Consider the following 23,799-nt stretch of genomic DNA (forward strand, 5'->3'; position numbering starts at 1 on the left):
AGATATTGGTAGACTTAAAAATTGAGCACATTATTTGGACTTCTTACAAAAGTCCATGACTAAATGGGGATATGCACAATCCAAGTCTTTTAAAAAATCTATTGAAGTTTTTAAATATATTTTATCAAGCTATAAAAACAATCAACATTTCTTTAAAATCATTAATTATGAGTAACTCAATACATAAATTAAATAAAAATCATTAATTATGAGTATCTAAATTCAATGTGTAAATTAAATAACTACACAATGACACATATATTACTACTGCATAAAATAGTGTGGACTTAAAAATACTAACCTATTTTACAAAAAAAACCTATATGATAAAAGAAATAAAACCCCCAATACTAATAAACACAAAAAATGTGGATTATAAAAATGAAAAAGAAAGAAAATTAAAAACTTTAATCTCTGCCTTTAAAAAGGGGGGGGGGGCGTTAAAAATAAAACAAAATAAAATATTTTGTGCATAGCTAGATGCAACAATGAAAGATACATCTGGACATAGGATCTCTTTATATTGTTCGGTGACATTTTGTTATTGTTTTTAAAACCACAGCAAGTATTTTTTCACTCTCATACATATAATTTATTTTTACGAGCCCTTTTTTGTTCTAGTTCTCCTACACTTAAAGCCTACTAATTATTTCTTAAAAGTAATACTTAAACAGCATGAAAAATAAAGCACATGCATATAATTTCATACATAACTTTAGATGTAATAAAAATATAATATTTCTAACACCAAATATAAGAAAATATATATTGTAATAGTAGCCATTCAAAATAAGTCAGTTAAGATCTCAAGGTTTTTTGAAAAGAAAGCATATGTACAAAGGGGAAAAGAGTGTAAATGGATCTACAAGTTATACTGAAAGACTTTTTTTAATGTGTGAAAGGGAGCACAATTTTAATGAACTCAGTCCCCATTCTCTTGCAGTTGGTAAGTAATCTCTGATCACAATTTGAGTGTCAAAAAATAAGAGAATGTTGAGCTGCCCATTTTCTATTCTTTGAGCAGATAAAAAGAATTCAATTTTACTTATGATTTTGGTGTTTATAAATGTTTTTCCTATTCTTAGCAATAATGTGGCTCATTACGAATATCTAAAAAGATGTGTAATTTGATGTATGGGAAGTGAAGAATATCTAGGCCAAGTCAGTTTAAAGCAACATGTATTAGCAATCCTCAATAATATAGGCTTTAAAATGAAAGCAATAATATATGAAATAATACAATCCACATTTGTATAAGGATAGAGAAAATGCATTGGAAAAGCAATTTTTCCACCAATCTTTGAATCTAATTGGCAGCTGTAGGATTGAAATGAAATGGAATCTGAGATGATATATATGGTCATCAATCCAGCATAATCTTTTATATGTTGAAGTATATATGAATAAGCAGTCTTAATTGCGACTGTCATACACTTCTTGGAAAACACAAGCAAAAGCCACAATGCACAGGTAGCTGGAACAGGGCCTTTTATGAATGCATCACTTCAAAAGTATGTAAAATTCCTAATCTCCATTATCATACAGGTAGTCCAAGACATCATCATCATCATCATCATCATTATTATTAATTAGATTTGTATGCTAGGGGTGGTTCTCAGCAATAATAAAAACAATTTACAACAAATCTAATATTTAAAAATATCTAAAAACCCATAATTTAAAAAAGACATACACACAACATACCATACATAAACTATATAGGCCTGGGGGAGATGTCTCAGTTTCCCCATGCCTGACGGCAGAGGTGGGTTTTAAGGAGTTTGCGAAAGGTAGAGGTAGCCCACCACAGAAGGCTGGCAAGTAGGGCCCCAGAGATCTGTGTTTGGTCTGGATAGTCTTAGTGCATCTAGGGCATCTAGGGTCATCTGCCGCCCCCATCCCGCCACTAGACCTGGCATCTGGGCCCCAGGATTCTGACCCTGATCAGGTGCCAATGAGGCTTTGGCTGATCTACTAAAGATCTTCTGCAAGGCCTTGTCCCTGCATTGCTCTGCTTTCACTGCAGTTTTGGAGGTGGCAGTGATGATGAGTTGGGTCGTGATCTATAACTGGTGGCCTGTTGAACTAATTAGCCTCCAAAATGGCTAACTGTCAAAATGAGTTTTGACGGCAAGTGGCCAAATGAGACACCGGCGTCAACCTGAGCAAGCTCTGAGGAATCTTGGCTCTGGAGGATGATAATCAAACACCAAGCAGTTCGAACGCTGGTTAAATGTGTGCGGAGGAGCACATAAATAGTAAATGTCATCATGGGAGCCACATGAGCTTGAGGCTCCAGTGGGCAGGAGACTCCCTGACAGGCCTGATTCTCCCTTGGTGTGGTGAGTGGGGAAGCAGCAAGCCCTCGTGACCATCTTGCTCGAGCGTGAGGCTATTGCAACTATTAGGTGCAGTAAGTAAATTGTCCTCTGCACTGTCCCAATATTCAAACAGCTCTGCTGGATAGAGTGGAGATGGTTGCTGCCGCAGTTTGAACAGAGCCCAGGATCCCCTTAAACTTGTGTTAAACATGTCCAATGGAGCGAGAATACTCCTATGGCAGGACTGGGCCAAAGCCCCTCAATAATCTATGCCACCATGCACAAACCGACACCCGCCAAGGCAGCCAGAGCCAAAGCTCTGCCAAATCTTTAGGGTCCTTTAGATGAAATTCGAGAAGCTTTAACTCATGAAACAGATTTGCTTGTCTTTCGAACCAAGAATATCATCAATCAGGATTGGAGCCATATTTTGCCATATCTGTCCTGCTGTGGACCGAGTCAAAGCTAGGTCTTAGCAGGGTGGATCCTGGCAAAAAAAAAAAAAGACATACTCAATCCTCATTCTAAGTGAAAGAGGACAACCCATCCATCCTGAATGATGGCTCCATAATGGAGAAGATGTATGCCCATCCAGTCTAAGCTATTTGTTCCTTATTCAAAAATAATGTAAGACTGTTTTCCACAAAAGCATGGCTGGAAATACCTTCTTTGCTAACTTCTGTCATCTAAAGATTGCAGGGGAAGTCCATGATAAGGGTAAATCCTGAACAGAAGTTCATAGGTCATCAAACATATGAATGTTTGAAATAATATTTTCTTTTGCTAGATCCTCAAACATTATGTCAGGTTATAGAGAGACACTTGTGTTGGTTAAAATAACAAAATTCTCCTCCTTAGAAGAACATCTGATGTTCGTTTAGGTTTATGTGCAAGTTGTGCAGGGGGTCTTATAATTTTTCCTTTCAGAACCACTTTGATTTCTGTGTGTCAGCAGGCCATGTGGGGCATTAAATTTCCAGAAAAGCAGGTTGGGGGAATCTCTTCTACTTTTCTGAAAAGCCTTTTTACTTAATCCACAGGGCCGGCATACTGAGGATTGCAGCCTCCATCACACTATACCAGCATATCACCATCTATGATGCACCTGCCCAGTTGTAAAGGATTTTTGGAAAAAAGCTAAAAAATGTTTGGAGCAAGTCATTTCACAAACAATCAAACTAGACCCATATTATTTCTATTAGGCATTGCTAAACAAACATTCGCTAAAAAGATATATATCTGATTCTCCACATCGCAACAACTGCCATGTTGCTATATGCACAAACTTGAAAAAAAGCAAACAACTCCTTCAATTTTATCTTTAAAAATTAAGATTATGGAGTGGGGAGAAATAACCAAAATGACTCTTGAATTGCAGAAAAAGGACAAATCTGATTTTTATAGCACCTGGATCAGAGAAAATACCTACAAAGCTTAAAAGATGCAAAACACAGCACCACAGCGCACAAGATATATGAAACAAATAGACCATGCCACTAACCAATAGAAATAAAACTTACTTCAAATACGATCTATACAGAAATTAACAAATACCATATTAATAGCCAGTCAATCACATGACAACATATATTACTTCTGCATGTATTTGTATTTAGATACCCTAAATAAATGTATCTTAATGTACAATAACTATGTATTTTAAATTAAGAATTCACTAATAGCATCAATATACTTAGAATCAGTTCACTTAAATGTTGATCTAGAATGTGTATAGAAAAAAGAACAGTAAACTGCTGAAATGTAAGCTAAAAATTTCAGCCAATATTAAGCATGTTTGTTAATTTTGTTTATTTTAATTGTTTAAATAAAGTCTATTTTTAAAACCTTAAAAAAGAAAATAAACAAATTAGGTTAGGGAACAAAAGGATACTAAGCTATGACAGGGATCTGTCTATGAAACCAAAACTGAAACAAAGAAAAACAATTTAATGCTAAATCACAAAAAGCTTATTAGAATTAATAGAATCTAACATCTATAGAACTGGAGTAATAAGGAAGTAGGATACATGTGGCTTTTAAAAGCCATATATCGTACTTTTTTTTACATTTGGTAAAAGAATTCAAGTGTCCTACATCCTGTTGACTGCTGGCAAGAATCACGTACTGTGGCAGCTGGAAGTTTTACATTTTTTTGCATACTGGTATTTTACACATATACAGAGTACAGTACTATGATGAACATATTCCTGTTGCTTACACTTGAGAAGCTGCTCTATTTGTAGAAATTAAGCATGCCAAGATTTTCTTTCTTTAAAATGACAATGCTAATGCCCATTCGAAGGAAGATTATTGGGACGCAAAAGTCAGCACTGGGACAGAAAAGACAAAAGCATACATGTTTTAAAAGACAAAGTTAGAAATGCAATTTATGAAATATAGTCTAAAATTAAAAAACATCATTATCCTCAAGTTCCAGGATGGTTTTCTAGTATGATGCATGCTAAAACAGTGAATCTAAAAAAATGATTACATACTATGAAATATTAGATGAAAGAGGGGAACTCAAAACAATTACACAATTACATAAGGAAGGAATAAAGATTGATTGGTGGCCATACATGTAAATAAAGACAACATTTGAGGAAGATAAAAGAAATAAAAGAAAAATAAGAATACAAAAAGGAAAGTCAGAATTTGACCAGATATTAGGACAAGATAAAAAATAATATCCAGAATATACAACTTTTTGTTAAAATAAGATCACATTGTAAAAGGGAACATGATTAGTTGGAATAAAAAATTGGGATATAATATAAACTTGAAAAAATGGGATGTAATATGGCACAAAAATTATAAACTGACCAAACCAGCAGCGTACAAGGAAAATTTGTATAAAATGTATTTTAGATGGCACTTCCCACAGCACGATTGGCACAAATGTATCCCAAACTCAAACCAAATTACTGGAGGTGTAAAGAAAAAGCAGGACATGCCCGTATATTAAGAAATTTTGGAATAAAATACAAAATTGACTAAAGGAAATTACAAAATTGGAAAGTAATAAAAAACCAGAAGCCTTTTTACTAGGAATAATAGATCAAAAAATGAAAAAAAACCCAGTATTATATAATATTGCATATACTAACGACAGCCAGAATCACAATAGCACAATATTGGAAATGAAGAGAATTACCAGACGACTATACATTAATTAAGAAAACTATGGGCTGTGCAGAAGCAGACATGTTGACATTGAAATTAAACAATAAAGAAGATTCAGAATATTATAAAACTTGGAATATATTTAATGAATGGTTAGAAACAAGGAAAGAACAAAAATAGTACAGTGGTACCTCAAGATACGAACCTAATTGGTTCCAGGGGGAGGTTCGTAAGACGAAAGGTTCGTAAGACGAAACATTGTTTCCCATAGGAAACAATGTAAAGTCAATTAATCCGTGCAACAAGAAAAAAACCCCACAAAAAACCGCTGCCGCCTGGCTGTCACCTTTTAAAATAGCGGGGGGGGGGGGCTTTCCCAGCAGCCTCCGGAACCAGGAAGTTTGGCAAAATTTCAGGGTTCGGGAGGCTGCTGGGAAGCCCCGCAGCCCGGCTGTCACAACAACCGGGAGGCTTCCGCCTTTGGGTTTTCCGCTCGGGGGGAGCAGGAGGACCTTCCTAACTCCCTCCTCCCCGAGCCGAAAACACAAAGTCGGTCTGATGCCGCCAGCTTGAGCCAGGAGGCATTCAGGGCGTGGAGGGTTTCTTAGCTTTCCTCTTCCTCATTCTCCGTGAAAGCTGGAGGACAAATAGAGAAGAAACGGTGAAGAGAAGAGCCTCCTTGAAAGGTTGAGGACACATGGAGATCAAACTGGGCAGAGGAGAGGTGAAAAACCCTCCCTGAAAGGTTGAGGACACATGGAGATCAAACTGGGAAGAGGAGAGGTGAAAAACCCTCCGTGAAAGGTTGGGGACACATGGAGAGCAAGCTGGGAAGAGGAGAGGTGAAAAACCCTCCGTGAAAGGTTGGGGACACATGGAGAGCAAGCTGGGAAGAGGAGAGGTGAAAAACCCTCCGTGAAAGGTTGGGGACACATGGAGATCAAACTGGGAAGAGGAGAGGGGAAAAACCCTCCGTGAAAGGTTGGGGACACATGGAGAGCAAGCTGGGAAGAGGAGAGGTGAAAAACCCTCCGTGAAAGGTTGGGGACACATGGAGATCAAACTGGGAAGAGGAGAGGTGAAAAACCCTCCGTGAAAGGTTGGGGACACATGGAGATCAAACTGGGAAGAGGAGAGGTGAAAAACCCTCCGTGAAAGGTTGGGGACACATGGAGAGCAAGCTGGGAAGAGGAGAGGTGAAAAACCCTCCGTGAAAGGTTGGGGACACATGGAGATCAAACTGGGAAGAGGAGAGGTGAAAAACCCTCCGTGAAAGGTTGAGGACACATGGAGATCAAACTGGGAAGAGGAGAGGTGAAAAACCCTCCGTGAAAGGTTGAGGACACATGGAGATCAAACTGGGAAGAGGAGAGGTGAAAAACCCTCCGTGAAAGGTTGAGGACACATGGAGATCAAACTGGGAAGAGGAGAGGTGAAAAACCCTCCCTGAAAGGTTGAGGACACATGGAGATCAAACTGGGAAGAGGAGAGGTGAAAAACCCTCCGTGAAAGGTTGAGGACACATGGAGAGCAAACTGGGAAGAGGAGAGGTGAAAAACCCTCCGTGAAAGGTTGATCTCCCAGTTTGATCTCCATGTGTCCTCAACCTTTCACGGAGGGTTTTTCACCTCTCCTCTTCCCAGTTTGATCTCCATGTGTCCCCAACCTTTCACGGAGGGTTTTTCACCTCTCCTCTTCCCAGTTTGATCTCCATGTGTCCTCAACCTTTCACGGAGGGTTTTTCACCTCTCCTCTTCCCAGTTTGATCTCCATGTGTCCCCAACCTTTCACGGAGGGTTTTTCACCTCTCCTCTTCCCAGTTTGATCTCCATGTGTCCCCAACCTTTCACGGAGGGTTTTTCACCTCTCCTCTTCCCAGTTTGATCTCCATGTGTCCTCAACCTTTCACGGAGGGTTTTTCACCTCTCCTCTTCCCAGTTTGATCTCCATGTGTCCCCAACCTTTCACGGAGGGTTTTTCACCTCTCCTCTTCCCAGTTTGATCTCCATGTGTCCCCAACCTTTCACGGAGGGTTTTTCACCTCTCCTCTTCCCAGTTTGATCTCCATGTGTCCCCAACCTTTCACGGAGGGTTTTTCACCTCTCCTCTTCCCAGTTTGATCTCCATGTGTCCCCAACCTTTCACGGAGGGTTTTTCACCTCTCCTCTTCCCAGTTTGATCTCCATGTGTCCTCAACCTTTCACGGAGGGTTTTTCACCTCTCCTCTTCCCAGTTTGATCTCCATGTGTCCTCAACCTTTCAGGGAGGGTTTTTCACCTCTCCTCTTCCCAGTTTGATCTCCATGTGTCCTCAACCTTTCAGGGAGGGTTTTTCACCTCTCCTCTTCCCAGTTTGATCTCCATGTGTCCCCAACCTTTCACGGAGGGTTTTTCACCTCTCCTCTTCCCAGTTTGATCTCCATGTGTCCCCAACCTTTCACGGAGGGTTTTTCACCTCTCCTCTTCCCAGTTTGATCTCCATGTGTCCCCAACCTTTCACGGAGGGTTTTTCACCTCTCCTCTTCCCAGTTTGATCTCCATGTGTCCCCAACCTTTCACGGAGGGTTTTTCACCTCTCCTCTTCCCAGTTTGATCTCCATGTGTCCTCAACCTTTCACGGAGGGTTTTTCACCTCTCCTCTTCCCAGTTTGATCTCCATGTGTCCTCAACCTTTCAGGGAGGGTTTTTCACCTCTCCTCTTCCCAGTTTGATCTCCATGTGTCCTCAACCTTTCACGGAGGGTTTTTCACCTCTCCTCTTCCCAGTTTGATCTCCATGTGTCCTCAACCTTTCACGGAGGGTTTTTCACCTCTCCTCTTCCCAGTTTGCTCTCCATGTGTCCCCAACCTTTCACGGAGGGTTTTTCACCTCTCCTCTTCCCAGTTTGATCTCCATGTGTCCCCAACCTTTCACGGAGGGTTTTTCACCTCTCCTCTTCCCAGTTTGATCTCCATGTGTCCTCAACCTTTCACGGAGGGTTTTTCACCTCTCCTCTTCCCAGTTTGATCTCCATGTGTCCTCAACCTTTCACGGAGGGTTTTTCACCTCTCCTCTTCCCAGTTTGATCTCCATGTGTCCCCAACCTTTCACGGAGGGTTTTTCACCTCTCCTCTTCCCAGTTTGATCTCCATGTGTCCCCAACCTTTCACGGAGGGTTTTTCACCTCTCCTCTGCCCAGTTTGATCTCCATGTGTCCTCAACCTTTCAAGGAGGTTCTTCTCTTCACCGTTTCTTCTCTATTTGTCCTCCAGCTTTCACGGAGAATGGGGAAGAGGAAAGCTAAGAAACCCTCCACGCCCTGAATGTCTCCTGGCTCAAGCGGGCGGCATCAGACCGCCTTTGTGTTTTCGGCTGGGGAGGAGGGAGTTAGGAAGGTCCTCCTGTTCCCCCGAGCCGAAAACCCAAAGGCGGAAGCCTCCCGGTTGTTGTGACAGCCGGGCTGCGGGGCTTCCCAGCAGCCTCCCGAACCCCGAAATTTTGCCAAACTTCCCGGTTCCGGAGAGCAAACTGCGTTCTGCGTTCGGAGACTGCTGGGGAGCCGCGCGGCTGTTTTAAAAGGTCACAGCCGGGCTGGGGGGCTTCCCAGAAACCTCCCGAACCCCGAACCCGGAAGTTTGGCTAAAGTTCAGGGTTCGGGAGGTTGCTGGGAAGCCCTCCAGCCCGGCTGTGACCTTTTAAAACAGCCAGGTGGCTTCCCAGCCGTCTCCTGAAGCTGAACGCCAAACCCGGAAGTTCGGGTTTGGCGTTCGTAACATGAAAAAACTTCGTAAGAAGAGGCAAATTTTTTCTGAACCCCGGGTTCGTATCTCGAGTTGTTCGTAAGACGAGGGGTTCGTATCTTGAGGTACCACTGTATATAATTATGAATTAGACACAAAAATAAGGATAAAGTTATTTAAATAAAAACCTTTTAAAGATCGATAATGAACCATTTTTAAAAAATGGTAAAAGCAGAACAAACATGTATATAAATTAAATAACTAAAACTAATTTTTCTTTTTCAGTATCGCCGTCTGCAATAGCCGTAAAAATGACTATGGAGATAATGTGTTTAATGGATGAGAATAATTTAATTGAATATTTTGTTGTTGTTGTTTTGTATATATGTGTGTCTTTATATGTTGTGTTTTTAATGTATATATTTTTTAAATAATTATTTTTAAAAAAATAAAATGACAGTGCTAATGCCCATTCAAATTTAAAGGAAGGTCATGAGGAAAGGAACATTTTATTTTATTTATTTATTTGTTTGCTTATTAGATTTGTATGCCACCTCTCTCCGTAGACTCTGGGCGGCTCACAACAACAATAAAACAATTCAAGACAAATCTAATAATTTTAAAACATTTTAAAAAACCGTTATTAAAACAGACATATACACAAACATACCATACATGAACTGTATAGGCCCAGGGGAGATGTCTCAATTCCCTCATGCCTGATGGCAGAGGTGGGTTTTAAGGAGTTGACGAAAGGCAAAGAAGGTGGGAGCAGTTCTAATCTCAGGGGGGAGCTGGTTCCAGAGGATCGGGGCCGCCACAAAGAAGGCTCTTCCCCTGGGACCCACCAAATGACATTGTTTAGTCGACGGGACCCAGAGAAGACCAACTCTGTGGGACCTAATTGCTCACTGGGATTCGTGTGGCAGAAGGCGGTCCCTGAGATATTCTGGTCCGATGCCATGAAGGGCTTTATAGGTCATAACCAACACGTTGAATTGTGACCGGAAATTGATCGGCAACCAATGCAGACTGCGGAGTGTTGGTGTAACATGGACATACCTTGTGAAGCCCATGATTGCTCTCGCAGCTGCATTCTGCACGATCTGAAGATTCCGAACACTTTTCAAAGATAGCCCCATGTAAAGAGCATTACAGTAGTCGAATCTCGAGGTGATGAGGGCCTGAGTGACTGTGAGCAGTGAGTCCCGGTCCAGATAGGACCGCAACTGGCGCACCAGGCGAACCTGGGCAAACGTCCCCCTCGCCACAGCTGAAAGATGGTTCTCTAATGTGAGCTGTGGATCGAGGAGGACGCCCAAGTTGTGGACCCTCTCTGAGGGAGTCAATAATTCCCCCTCCCCAGGGTTGTGGACGGACAGATGGAATTGTCCTTGGGAGGCAGAACCCACAGTCAGTCCATCTTATCCGGGTTGAGTTTTAGTCTATTGACACCCATCCAGACCTCAACAGCCTCCAGACACTGGCACATCACTTCCACTGCTTTGTTGACTGGACATGGGGTGGAGATGTACAACTGGGCATCATCTGTGTACTGATTATACCTCACCCCATGCCTCTGGATGATCTCACCCAGCGGTTTCATGTAGATATTGAATAGCAGGGGGAGAGGACCAACCCCTGAGGCACCCTTCAAGGGAGTAACCTTGAAGTCGACCTCTGACCCCCCATTAACACCGACTGTGACTGACTAGAGAGGTAGGAGGAGAACCACTGAGGAGCTGTGCCTCCCACTCCCAACCCCTCCAGCCGGCGCAGAAGGATACCATGGTCGATGGTATCGAAAGCCTCTGAGAGGTCAAGAAGCACCAGGACGGAGGATAAACCCCTGTCCCGGGCCCACCAGAGATCATCCATCAATGCGACCAAAGCAGTTTCCGTGCTGTAGCCGGGCCTGAATCCTGACTGTTTAAGGTCTGCATAACTCTTATAGCATCAATTATAAGATGTATTATAAGTTTCATTATTATTATTATTATTATTATTATTATTATTATTATTATTATTAATTAGATTTGTATGCCGTCCCTCTCCATAGACCTGGGGCGCCTCACAGCAATAATAAAAACAATGTACAGTAACAAATCTAATATCTAAAAATATCTTTAAAAACCCCTTATTTAAAAGAAAAACATACACAGAAACATACCATACATAAACTATATAGGCCTGGGGGAGATGTCTCAATTCCCCCATGCCTGACGGCAGAGGTGGGTTTTAAGGAGTTTAAAAAAGGCAAGGAGGGTGGGGGCAATCCTAATCTCCGGGGGGAGCTGGTTCCATAGGGTCGGGGCCGCCACAAAGAAGGCTCTTCCCCTGGGTCCCGCCAGATGACATTGTTTAGTCGACGCGACCCAGAGAAGGTCAACTCTTTGTGACCTAACCGTTCGCTGGGATTCGTGCTGCTGAAGGCAGTCCCGGAGATATTCTGGTCTGATGCCATGAAGGGCTTTTTAAGTCATAACCAACACTTTGAATTGTGACCGGAAACTGATCAGCAACCAATGTCTTTGTCCGAAGCACAGCTGAGAAGCTCCTTCTCAGGAGACATTGGTATTAACCACTACTGGTAGGTGAAAAAAATGCCCAAATGGGCAAACTAGAAGTGTATTTTTCTGAACTTCTGGTTTGTCTGTTAGGGGCTAACAGGGCTGGTGCAGCGGAAAGGGAACACTCATCCCCCGTGAGCTGCATAGAAGCAATGGGAGGTCTGCTTATTATCTTTCTATGCTTGGACCAAGCTTCTAAGAAGCAGAGAAGCCTTGTGAGCTGTGCCGTTGAGAATAGGCAGCGTTGCAAAGGAACAAGGCAATTTTGCTGCCTTTGGGGCTTCATTAGATGAGCGGGAATCTTTGCCACTAAACACAGTTAGCGGGAAAATGTTCGGGCTGCGGAGATCGCAATTGGCGCTGCTGCTATGCTATCTCTTCCCCTCCCTAATTTGCCCATTTGTATACAATGCTGTCTGGAAAGAGAGGAAGGAGGGAAGATAAGAAGGAGAGGGATCAGGCTGAAAGGAAATTAAATTCTCTTGCCGTTTATTTTAAGAAGCCTGCAGAGTCAAATCTGTGCATCGGAGCTGCAACAGAGGGAAGCAGAGCCACCTGGCAGTGAGTTTTGGAATTTTAGAGGTAAGCCAATTGAATAGAGTTGAAAGAAAGGGTGGGTTGTTTGAAAGAAATTAGGTCTAATTGATAGATTTGCTGGCCTTCATATGGGAATTTTTGCCAAAATGCCCTTCCAGTTGAAGGACTGAGTTAGATCTCAGAGGGCAGGGTGGATTCGGCCAATGAAAAAAGACTGAGTTGGTCCTTCATGTGATTGGACAAGGACAACCCACATGAATGCTGGCTCCTCCTCAGGATGGAGAAAGCCTATTTGTAGGTTATTATCAATTATTGCAATGATATGCATACATATATTGTGAATAAAGCATTTCATTATTCTGAATTATTTAAAGAAATGCAGATATTAGTTTTAAATTTCTTATTCTCATTGAGTTGTGAAACAAGATATTAGAAATAATTCAAAATAATATACTTACATCTAAGATTGTCCATTGCTCTATAACAATAGCATCATAGCCTTGCATACTTCTGCTATCAGCTACAGAAGGATTTTCAAAGATAAACATTCCATCTGTCATGCCCTGGAAGTTATCTGTGGAAAAATAAACAAGTTTTATAAACTGTATTATTAGCCATTATCTGCTCTGCACATTATTTATCACAATCAAAGATTCTTCTTACCATATTACAGAATAACAGAAGGAGGGGTACATTTCTGCAGGTCTAAAATTTAATAGCATAAATGGTGATAATAATAGAGATAGTACATTTCCATTTGAATTCTGTAATGCATTGCTAATAACCATTATGAGTGCTGGACATAATGGACATTATGAGTACTGCACTAGTATATAATACATATGGGAAGCATATGCCCAGACTTACTGATCCATAGTGTAAAGCATTGCTTCCCTTCCACTGTCATTATTGTAATGCAGTTCTGACTTCACAAAGTCCAACAACTTTTCAGATGCCTAAGGATCTACCGCTATGGTGGTATAAAAAATGTACAGTTTTATTACTGAGATGATACAAACATCTCTACAGATTTCTAGCAATATCACTCGGTACATCGTCATCATGTCTTTAAGCATTTACTAAAGGCATGACTATTAAATGGTTAAAATATAACCTGGGTCTATATGGATATCAAATGCATAGTGTACATAGTAAGCCACAAAGATCTCAAGTGAAAGCCAACTTCCATCTGGTTTAATTAAATAATTAAAAAGCAATTCATTTTGAGTATGATATATAATATCAATACTATTTCATCCCCATTTTTTTTGGATTTACCATATTTTTTGGAGTATAAGACATATCTTTTTCCTTCTTATAAAAGAGGCTGAAAATTCAGGTGTGTCTTATATTCTGAATGCAGCTTTTTTCTAAGCTTTTCCCCCCCAAGCTTTAACTAATGCTAACGATCTTCCCAGCTTTTATCTTGCAGGTTCTTTCATTGTTACTGTCTGAGAAGAATGTTTTCTAAGCTTTAACTCTTTGCATAGTTTTTTTCATTATTCTAACTTGCTCCAAATAAGTTTCTTTCCAGCTCTAACCAGGTGCTAACGATGTTCCCAGCTCTTACTGCTTGCAAGCTCTTTCACTGTTATTCTCTGATAAGAATGTTTTCCAAGCCCTGTCATTGCAAGGTTTTTTTCATTACTCTAATTTGCTCCAAATGTTTCTTTCCAGCCCTAACCAGGTTTTAACAATGTTCCCAGCTCTTACTGGCTTGCAAGCTCTTTCACTGTTACTCTCTCCAAATGAGGTTTTTTTAAAAGCCCTAACCAGGGGATAAAATAATGTGCTGAAATTGACCAGACTAAGGATGCAGGCTAGATGTCTAGATGGACCATGAGGTCTTTTTCTGTCGTCAATCTTCTATGTTTCTAAAAAAATAAATTAGTTTCTTGCTAATTAAGGCAACAGCCTACATCTCCTAATGACCTTGTTTGAGAGTACAGTGTTCCCTCGATTTTCGCGGGTTCGAACTTTGCGAAAAGTCTATACCACGGTTTTTCAAAAATATTAATTAAAAAATACTTTGTGGCTTTTTTCCCTATTCCACGGTTTTTCCCGCCCAATGACGTCATATGTCATCGCCAAACTTTCATCCGACTTTAATAAATATTTTTTAAATAAACTTTAATAAATAAACATGGTGAGTAATGATATAAATGGTTGCTAAGGGAATGGGAAACTGCACTTTAGGGGTTTAAAGTGTTAAGGGAAGGCTTGTGATACTGTTCATAGCCAAAAATAGTGTATTTACTTCCGCATCTCTACTTCGCGGAAATTCGACTTTCGCGGGCAGTCTCGGAACGCATCCCCCGCGAAAATCGAGGGAACACTGTATATATGATACCTACTTTTCAGGCATCTGTCTTCATTGTCAAGACTCTTGAGGAATGGAACCTGGCATATAGCACACTTTACATTTTGAAGTGCTCTGTCATGTTCCTCAGTTTTGTAATTTGTGTAATATCTGATAAGCAGATTCTTTTCCCTATTTTCCTTCCCAAAAACTAAGGTGCATCTCATACTCCAGTGCATTTTATACTCTGAAAAACACGGTAGTTGCTCCTTCAACTAATCTTATTCAGAAAGCTAAACCAAAGAAAATTACACAAACTGAGGAACATGACAGAGCACTTCAAAATGTAAAGTATGCTAAATGCCAGGTTCTATTCCTCAAGAGTCCAGATTTTCATAACACTTGACAATGAAGATAGATGCCTCAAAAGTAGGTATCAGATATACTCTCAAACAAGGTCATTAGGAGATGTAGGCTGTTGCCTTAATTAGCAAGAAACTATTTTTTTTAGAAACATAGAAACATAGAAGATTGACGACAGAAAAAGACCTCATGGTCCATCTAGACTGCCCATATTCTATTTCCTGTATTTTATTTTAGGATGGATATATGTTTATCCCAGGCATGTTTAAATTCAGTTACTGTGGATTTACCAACCACGTCTGCTGTAAGTTTGTTCCACGCATCTACTTTACAAGCATCTTTCAGTAAAATAATATTTTCTTATGTTGCTTTTGATCTTTCCCCCAACTAACCTCAGATTGTGCCCCCTTGTTATTGTGTTCACTTTTCTATTAAAAACACCCCTCCTGAACCTTATTTAACCTTTTAACATACTTAAATGTTTTGATCATGTCCCCCTTTCTCTTCTGTCCTCCAGACTATACAGATTAAGTTCATTAAGTCTTTCCTGATAAGCTTTATGCTTAAGACCTTCCACCATTTTTGTAACCCGTCTTTGGACCCGTTCAATTTTATCAATATCTTTTTGTAGGTGAGGTCTCCAGAACTAAACACAGTATTCCAAATGTGGTCTCACCAGCACTCTATACAGTGGTATCACAATCTCCCTCTTCCTGCTTGTTATACCTCTAGCCATGCAGCCAAGCATTCTACTTGCTTTCCCTACTGCTTGACCGCACTGTTCTCCCATTTTGAGACTGTCGGAAATCACTATCCCTAAATCCTTCTCTTCTGAAGTTTTTGCTAACATAGAACCGCCAATACAATACTCAGATTGAGGATTCCTTTTCCCCGTGCATTATTTTACACTTGGAAACATTGAACTGCCGTTTCCATTGCTTTGACCACTTATCTAGTAAAGCGAAATCATTTGCCATATTACAGACGCCTCCAGGAATATCAACCCTATTGTCATCAGCAAATAGACACACCTTCCCTACCAAACCTTCCCCTATATCAGTGTTTCCCAACCTTTTTTGAGCCGCGGCACATTATTCATATTTTCAAAATCCTGGGGAACACTGAAAGGGGGCGGGGCGGGGCGGGGGGGCGGGCTAAAGAAAAGTTTGGACAAAAAAACCCTCTCTCTTCCTCCCTTTCGCTCTATTTCTCCCTCTTTCTCTCTTTTCCTTCCTTCCCTTCTTTCTCTCTCTCCATCCCTCTTTCTTTCTTCCTCTCTTTTTTGCTCTCTTTCTCCCTCCATCCTTCCCTTCCTCTATGTCTTTCTCTCTCCCTTGCTCTCTCTCTCTCTGTCTCTCTTGCTATCTCTTTCTTGCTTTTTTCTCTCTCTCTTGCTCTCTCTCTCTTTCACTGTCTTGCTATATGTCTCTTTCTTTCTCTTTGCCTCTCTTGCTATCTCTCTTTCTTTCTCTCTCTTTCTCTCTCTCTGTCTCTCTTGCTATGTCTCTCTTTCTTTCTCTTTCTCTCTCTGTGCCTCTCTTGCTAAGTCTCTCTTTTTCTCTTGCTATGGCTCTCTTTTTCTCTCTCTCTCTGCCTCTCTTGCTATGTCTCTCTTTCTCTCTTTCTCTCTCTCTTTCTCTGCCTCTCTTGCTGTCTCTCTTTCTTGCTCTGTCTCTCTTTCTCTGCCTCTCTTGCTATGTCTCTTTTTTCTCTCTCTCTGCCTCTCTTGCTATGTCTCTCTTTCTCTCTCTCTTTCTCTATCTCTCTTTCTCTGCCTCTCTTGCTGTCTCTCTTTCTTGCTCTGTCTCTCTTTCTCTGCCTCTCTTGCTATGTCTCTCTTTCTCTCTCTCTCTGCCTCTCTTATATGTCTCTCTTTCTTTCTCTCTCTCTCTCAGCTGACTGCAAGCGGGAGCCCTGACGGCGGCAGCTGAACGTGCTGCTGGACACCGTATATGCCAGGCCCGCAGCGCCAGCATGTACGATGTCCGGCAGCACGTCCAACCGCCACCGTCAGGGATCCCGCTTGCAGTCAGCTGAGAGAGAGAGAGAGAGTGCTCCCTCTCGCCGCCGCCATCTCCCCGCGACTGCCTGCCGCCGCTGCAGCCACACACACCCCGCTCCCATCGCCAGTGCCGTCCCGCCGGGCCACAAAGGACACTTGCCGTCGATGCCAGAGAAGCTCCAGCTGGGCGGGGCGCTGCCGGTACTTCCGTCCTGGGGCTCCCGCTCGCAGCTGTCCCCTGGCTCCTACTCAATGCCGTGGTTTTCGGCGCTCTCCTGCTGGGCCCCAAAGAAGGAAGGCGGGAAAAAGGCGTGAAGAATGGAGCTCTCCTTCTTCCTGCCTTCCTTCTTTGGGGCCCAGCAGGAGAGCGCCGAAAACCGCGGCATCGAGTAGGAGCCAGGGGACAGCTGCGAGCGGTAGCCCCAGGACGGAAGTACCGGCAGCGCCCCGCCCAGCTGGAGCTTGGCGGCACACCTGGCCATGTCTCGCGGCACACTAGTGTGCTGCGGCACACCGGTTGGGAAACGCTGCCCTATATCACTCACAAACATATTAAAAAGAATAGGACCCAGGACTTGTGGCACACCGCTTGTAACCAGTCTCTGCTCAGAATGCTCACCATTAACAACAACCCTCTGATATCTACACTTCAGCCAGCTGCAAATCCACTAAACTATTCAGGGATTAAGTCCACTCTTCACTAAAATACTTCTTTCTTGCTTCAGCTTTATTTTTATATGCTTTACCTCCACATCCTAAGATATCTTTCAACTTTGGAGTCCTAAGAACAGGAGGTTCCCACAGTTCCTTCCCCTTTCTCTCTTGCTCACACCCCACTACGGGTAAAAGGAAGTAAGCAGGCTTTTCCTCCTTGTTTAACCTGCCCCTTCGAGGCTGAGTCAATGCAGCCCCCCAAGACGTTTTCCTTCTCCCGGCAGGAGACCCATCTGGTTGGCTGCTGAGTGCCAAGTGCTGCATCGGGGAAGCAAGGAGGAAAAAAAGTTTCAATATTTGCTTGTTCTTTTATTATTTAGTCAGTCAGCTGAAAGGGCCTGAATGATAGAAGCTTACTCCAATTTTGACCCAGGCAGTAAGCATGCTTTTCTGCAGTACTTCTGAGTGATGATTTCTGATTTGCACAGGATTTTTTCTGCTGTTGTTTAATCTGAAGTAGACAATGTGTGCATTTTTCTTGGTTACTGGATGAAATTGCCCTCCATTTAGATTATTTAGGTACACTGTATTTGTTCATGTAATGGTTATGGTTATCTGCCTACCTCGTATAGTAATTTATCATTAACATAGGAATGCCTGGTTCTTTATATGTAACCTGTTAGACTTTAACTGCCCACACTAAAGTGAATTTAGACACCTTCTGATTTTAAAACTAGCCATTTTCTCTCAGACACACCTCACAGACTTTGAATTGAAACTTTTACAAGGCTTGCTTTTCATTAAATTTTAAATAGATCCATTCCTCTCTGAGCGTTCCACAAAACAGCACATTTTACAGAAATTGAAATGAGCACTTTAAAAAGGTGCTGCTGCTTCAAAGATTGTTCTTTCCTGCCTGCAATTCACTCAGAATAGCATGTAATTTCAAAGGGAAATAAGCATATTTTTTTTAAAAAAGTTAATAATTTCAGTCTCTTAAAAGGGCTGAAATTGAAACTGAAGCCAGAAAGCAAGGTAGAATCAGAAACTAAAACTCATTTAAGAAAATTAAGGTGAGTAACTTAGAAGAATTATTTCTTACCATTTTTCATTCCAAGATTGAAGATACCATGTACCAATGTACTCCCTTTCCGGAAGTGATCTGTCATGTGCTCGAGCCAATTGGCTTTTAATCCACAAATGCTCTTTCCGTTGTTGATTATTCTTACCGGTATAGTTACAGGGTAGTATTGGCTGGATATTGTCACGATTGTTGGTTGGTTGAAAAGTGCCAAAATTTCAGTTTCTATACAAAAATATAAAAGTTGAAATAGCAACTGAAGGATCAGAAAATATGATGCATTATCTTTTTCCATTTGTGCTAGAATCTAAAGTCCTACACAACTGGGGAGCATCAAGTCAGAAAATTGTTATATTATATTAAATATTTTAATTTAACAAGCACAACTTGAGTTTTCTTATATAAGATTGAAAGTTTTGGATAATTAATACAAACAGAATAATTTAATAATTAATAATGCTTAATTTACTATGATCTATTTAATTAAATCCTACGATCAAAATACTCAAAATAATCAGCGTATTGTCTTATCAGCATATGATCTTATTAATAGTAAGTGGTAAATTATTAATAAATCAATATCAAAATGTAAAATATTCATAGTGGCCTATGTAGAAAATAATTACTAATTAATAATAATATCTAGAATTAATATAAATAGACTAATATTTTAAAGGCAATATTAAGAGTCCTTACTGTCAAGTCCAATTAATTTTAACAATAATGATAATAATTAATATAGCATTCGTTAAATAAATGATAGTTAATCAATTGGTAAGAACAATACTATATATATATATATATATATATATATATATATATATATATATTATATATGTGTGTGTGTGTTAAATGTTTATAGCTGGAATTTTAAAATTAAGGGAGACCAGGATAGATCTATTTCGGCCTTATTAGGCCTCATCAGCTGGCCACACCCACTCTTTTACTGGGATTCGATCTGGGAAGCTTCTGCATTGTAAAGCAGAGAGCTAGCAATTAGACCCATCCGATCTGAATCCTCTCAGCTCTGTACCAGGGAGGGGTATATGTTTTTTCTTATGTCGAATCACCCTGGTATATTTTTAAGGAACGTCACAGCTCCTTTTTTTGCCTATAGGCCCAACCTATATATATATATATATGTAGATTGTTCTGAGTTCGGGTTTTGCCCTGTGTAATGTTTTGCATGTCTATGCGACGTTTCGGCGAAATCACATTCACCATCATCAGGCTGAAGTTCCAATCTTTGTGTTGTTGTAAACACAACACAAAGATTGGAACTTCAGCCTGATGATGGTGAATGTGATTTCGCCGAAACGTCGCATAGACATGCAAAACATTACACAGGGCAAAACCCGAACTCAGAACAATCTACATACATATACCCATGAAAATTTACGAAAACATATATATATATAAAGAAAATCTAAATAGTTTGCAGTTATAAATATCAATCAATATCAATGTTAACTACAACATTTAATTTTAGCATCAATAATAAAGTATCACTGTGGTGTAGGGAAAAACAGGAGTAGGAAAAAGAGGGCATCGCAGCAAGGAAGTATAGTTAGTATATTTAATAATATAAAACGAACAAAGTATTATAGATGCAAGAGGTGGGAAGTGAGGGGGTAATGGGACAAGGTATATTTTTCAAGGCTATTTGAATAATTTGATTTTTAACTTTCAATTTTAAAACTTTAAATCGGTATAAATTTTAAGTTGACTCAACCATTCAATTATTAAATTATATTACCCTTCTAACGATCAATATACAATTTAAGGAATATAGTTGTTAAATATGAATATAGCACTTGAATGAAGAAATCTTAGACTTAGCGGTCTCAAACAAAAGAGGTTCCAAATGTTATGCTCTCTTTTTTTCCCCCACTTCTGAGTTCTGGCAATAGTTCTAAGTCACTGAGTGTCCTCAATCAAGTAGTCAATCAACAGTCAAATAATTAAAGATGTTTATGAAAATGTTCAAAGTTCAACAAATCAACAATTCTGTTCCAAACATATTGCAAAACAAATCTGGTCAGGTTTCGTCACAACAGGAATCAAAGGGAAGAAAGATAAGAAGAGCAGAAAAGGCACAAAAGTTCGGTCTTCCAGTTTTGCAATTTGTCACCAACTCACTCCGCATGTAGTCTGTTTCTCTCAACGCTTTCTCTCACCCTCGCGACTTCCAACAAAACTTTATCCCACCACCGTTGTTCTATCAAGTTGTTTATAGTCTCTCAAAGCATTTGATTTTGGCAGACTTTTGTGATATTTTCAGGCATCCACCCACCAAGATCTGCTCTGTCAATCTAGATCCACTCTCTTGCAGCCGCCATTTGCCATGCAGAAAGGGAATGCAGTCGCTGCCTTTTTAGTCGTTCTGACACAATTGAATCAGGAAATCCAAACGCACAACAGGGGGGTTACACTCTAAATACCTTCAGCAGACATCAATTGGCTTAAACACAGTCTGTCAATCTTCACATTCCATCAAAACTTTCTTCATCGTCTGTCTTACAGCTTCCTCAGCGAAGTCAGAGTGCCACAACTTCAGGCTGATCAAACGATTGGTTTTTCCTTGCGTCAGCTTGAGGTTTTCCTCGCTACTCGGGGGGTCTGCCAACCACCCCCAGGTGCACTGGGGGATCCTCTCTCAAATCACCAGCTCTACGGGGCAGTGATCACCCTAAAGCCGCTGAAAAGCACATGGATTGCTACAACAATCCTGGGAGATCCGAAGGCTGCCTAACTGACAGCGTGACGTGAAAACCGGAAGTCCGCTTTTTGCTTTTAATAATTTAAATAATGAAACATTTTGGGACTGCTTGAAAAATGTTCATTCTCTACTTCTGGAAAACTCCTGCACATTTTCCCCCTTGTCATTAGTGACAATAGTCATTACAAAATTAAATCACTTGCTTCAATTGTAGCACTCAAATTGTCCTTTCAAATGGCAGAATATAGACAATGCTTGAGCCTCACTTTAAGGATTCCCAAAAAATTCTTACTGGGTATAGTTTTTAATGGGAATATTGTACAGCATAAGGGAAGGTTTTACCTAATATATTTCTTCTTGTAGGACGGAGTTAACCTCCAAGAATGGGATGACATCATCCCTTTAGCAATGAGGACTGAGTTTGTCAAATTGTGTTTCTTCATCCTCCTGCCTTAATTCCTCCTCTTGGACGAAGGACAATGGACAGACTCAGCATGTAACTCTCAGGTCAAACAATATAGAAGAAAACAATTTGATGTTCCGAAGGCCAGACCAGACTTTGGGTGGGATTGGAGGTTAGCTCCACCCTACAAGAGGCATATCAGGTAAGACTGATGCCTCTTCTCCATAGTGGAGGGAGCAAACATCCAAGTATGGGACATACCAAAGACATCTGTTAAGAATGGTCGAAGATCAGGGACTGCGAGTGCACCCTCTGAAGCACCCGGTGTCCAAATGCTGCATCCGCCAAAGCGAAAATGTCAATTTTGTAGTGGTGGATAAAGGGCATTGGTGAGGCCCAGTGGCCTCCCTACAGACCTTGATGTATGCTTGCATGGACCACACCAAACATTGAGTGTGCTGTCACACGGCTTGTCCTGGGTGAGGACACAGGTAAAACAATATGGAAGAAAACAATTTGATGTCCCGAAGGTCAGACCAGACTAACTTTGAATGAAACTGGAGTTAGCTCTACTCTACAAGAAGAGACATATGAGATAAGAAAAACATACCTTCTCCATAGTGGGTAGAGCTAACCTCCAAGAATGGGACATACCAAAGTCTGTTGGGAGGGCTACGTCTGGCTGGTGTCCCCAGTCTGTGACAACATGCGTTGCAGGACCCTGCAATGCAACACTGCCTCAGCTGATGCAAAAATGTCAATTTTGTAGTGATGGATAAAGAGAGTTGGTGAGGCCCAAGTGGCTGCTTGGCAGATCTCATCGATAGACGCTTCAGTAGATCATGCAGCTGTCATTCTAGTGCTATGTGTTAAATGCACTGTCACCCTGGTAAGTCATTAAGGTACTCTTGAATTTGTGGCCTGCCAAGGAAAAGATAATCTTAAGAATGCTCTCAAATAAAGAATGGCCTCTTGAGGCAAATAAATGAAAAGGAAAATGAAGCATCGGAAAGGCAAGCCTTGCCCCGATGCTCCTCAGCGGTCCCCTTGGTCTGAAAGGTGGCACGCCAGCAACTGGAGAATTTGCACCGAAAGTGAGGAATGCTAAACCACCAGTCAGCTGTAACCAGCCCGGGGATAGTGGTGCCAATAACAGGGGCCTTGCCTGAATGTATGTGTAGGGAATGGCAACGGGGATCCCGTTGTAACCATCAGGGATCCCTCCTGTGGCTTAAGGCTTGTCGGGTGAAGAGCTACCATGGCTGACTTAATGGACGAAGGAGATAATGGAGCTGAGGGGAACAGGCCTGGAGCCTACCCCTCCCTTGGGACAGAAGGCAGGACCAATGGGCCACTGTACCTAGTCACCCTTCCCCTGGGCATCAAGGAAACAAAAAAACCCTAGCCTAATTAGAGGAAGAGAAAAACTCACAGAGAGGTAACAGACTATAAGGTCAGTAGTTGGAAGGGTTGTGCTGCTATGTCCTACTCAGGAAAACTTGGGCCTACGAGTGGATCCAGCATTTTTATAATCTCTGACTCAGTCCCGCCTCTGACGAGCAAGTATAACCCATCCTGACTGCTGACTCTTCCCTCCATGGAGAAGGCAACAAAAGCCATGCTTTAGATACAATATTCTGCATAATTGAAACTTATAGGGGTTTTTTGTCAAGAATCATGCAGTAACATAAATATTTCCTTCCCCTATAAACTAGCAGCAAACTACAGTTTTATCTACTATAGGGAGAAACTCTGGGAAAGGAAATAAAATTGGATACAGAAGTAAGCCCTTCAAAATAAGTCAGATTAGGAAACAGGCACAAACTTCTATACTACTTGATTATTATATCTTGTAATAGCAGAATATTAAAAAACTATCAATTTCTTTCTGAATCTTCTTACACCAATAAAATAAAATCAAAACAGGATTATTTTGAATTGTTTTATCTTCTCCTCCAACTTATTTTGTAATTACTACTTTAGCAGATGATCTAGTCTCTTCTATGACT

The 23,799-nt window shown here is 41.0% G+C and overlaps 1 protein-coding gene across 2 annotated transcripts in view; it reads right to left on the bottom strand.

Moving 5' to 3' along the window:
• Positions 1 to 23,799, bottom strand: part of RFTN1 (raftlin, lipid raft linker 1) — a 123,268-nt gene that overhangs the window by 23,266 nt on the left and 76,203 nt on the right. For both annotated transcript variants that reach the window (XM_070726428.1, XM_070726429.1), the window contains exons 6-7: positions 18,690 to 18,893; positions 12,728 to 12,843 (exon numbers count right to left, since the gene is read on the bottom strand). In XM_070726428.1, coding sequence (XP_070582529.1) covers positions 12,728 to 12,843; positions 18,690 to 18,893 — 320 coding nt within the window. The remainder of the gene's footprint in view (positions 1 to 12,727; positions 12,844 to 18,689; positions 18,894 to 23,799) is intronic.

The sequence above is a fragment of the Erythrolamprus reginae genome, chromosome Z (assembly GCF_031021105.1).
Source record: "Erythrolamprus reginae isolate rEryReg1 chromosome Z, rEryReg1.hap1, whole genome shotgun sequence".
Classification (NCBI taxonomy): Eukaryota; Metazoa; Chordata; class Lepidosauria; order Squamata; family Dipsadidae; genus Erythrolamprus; species Erythrolamprus reginae.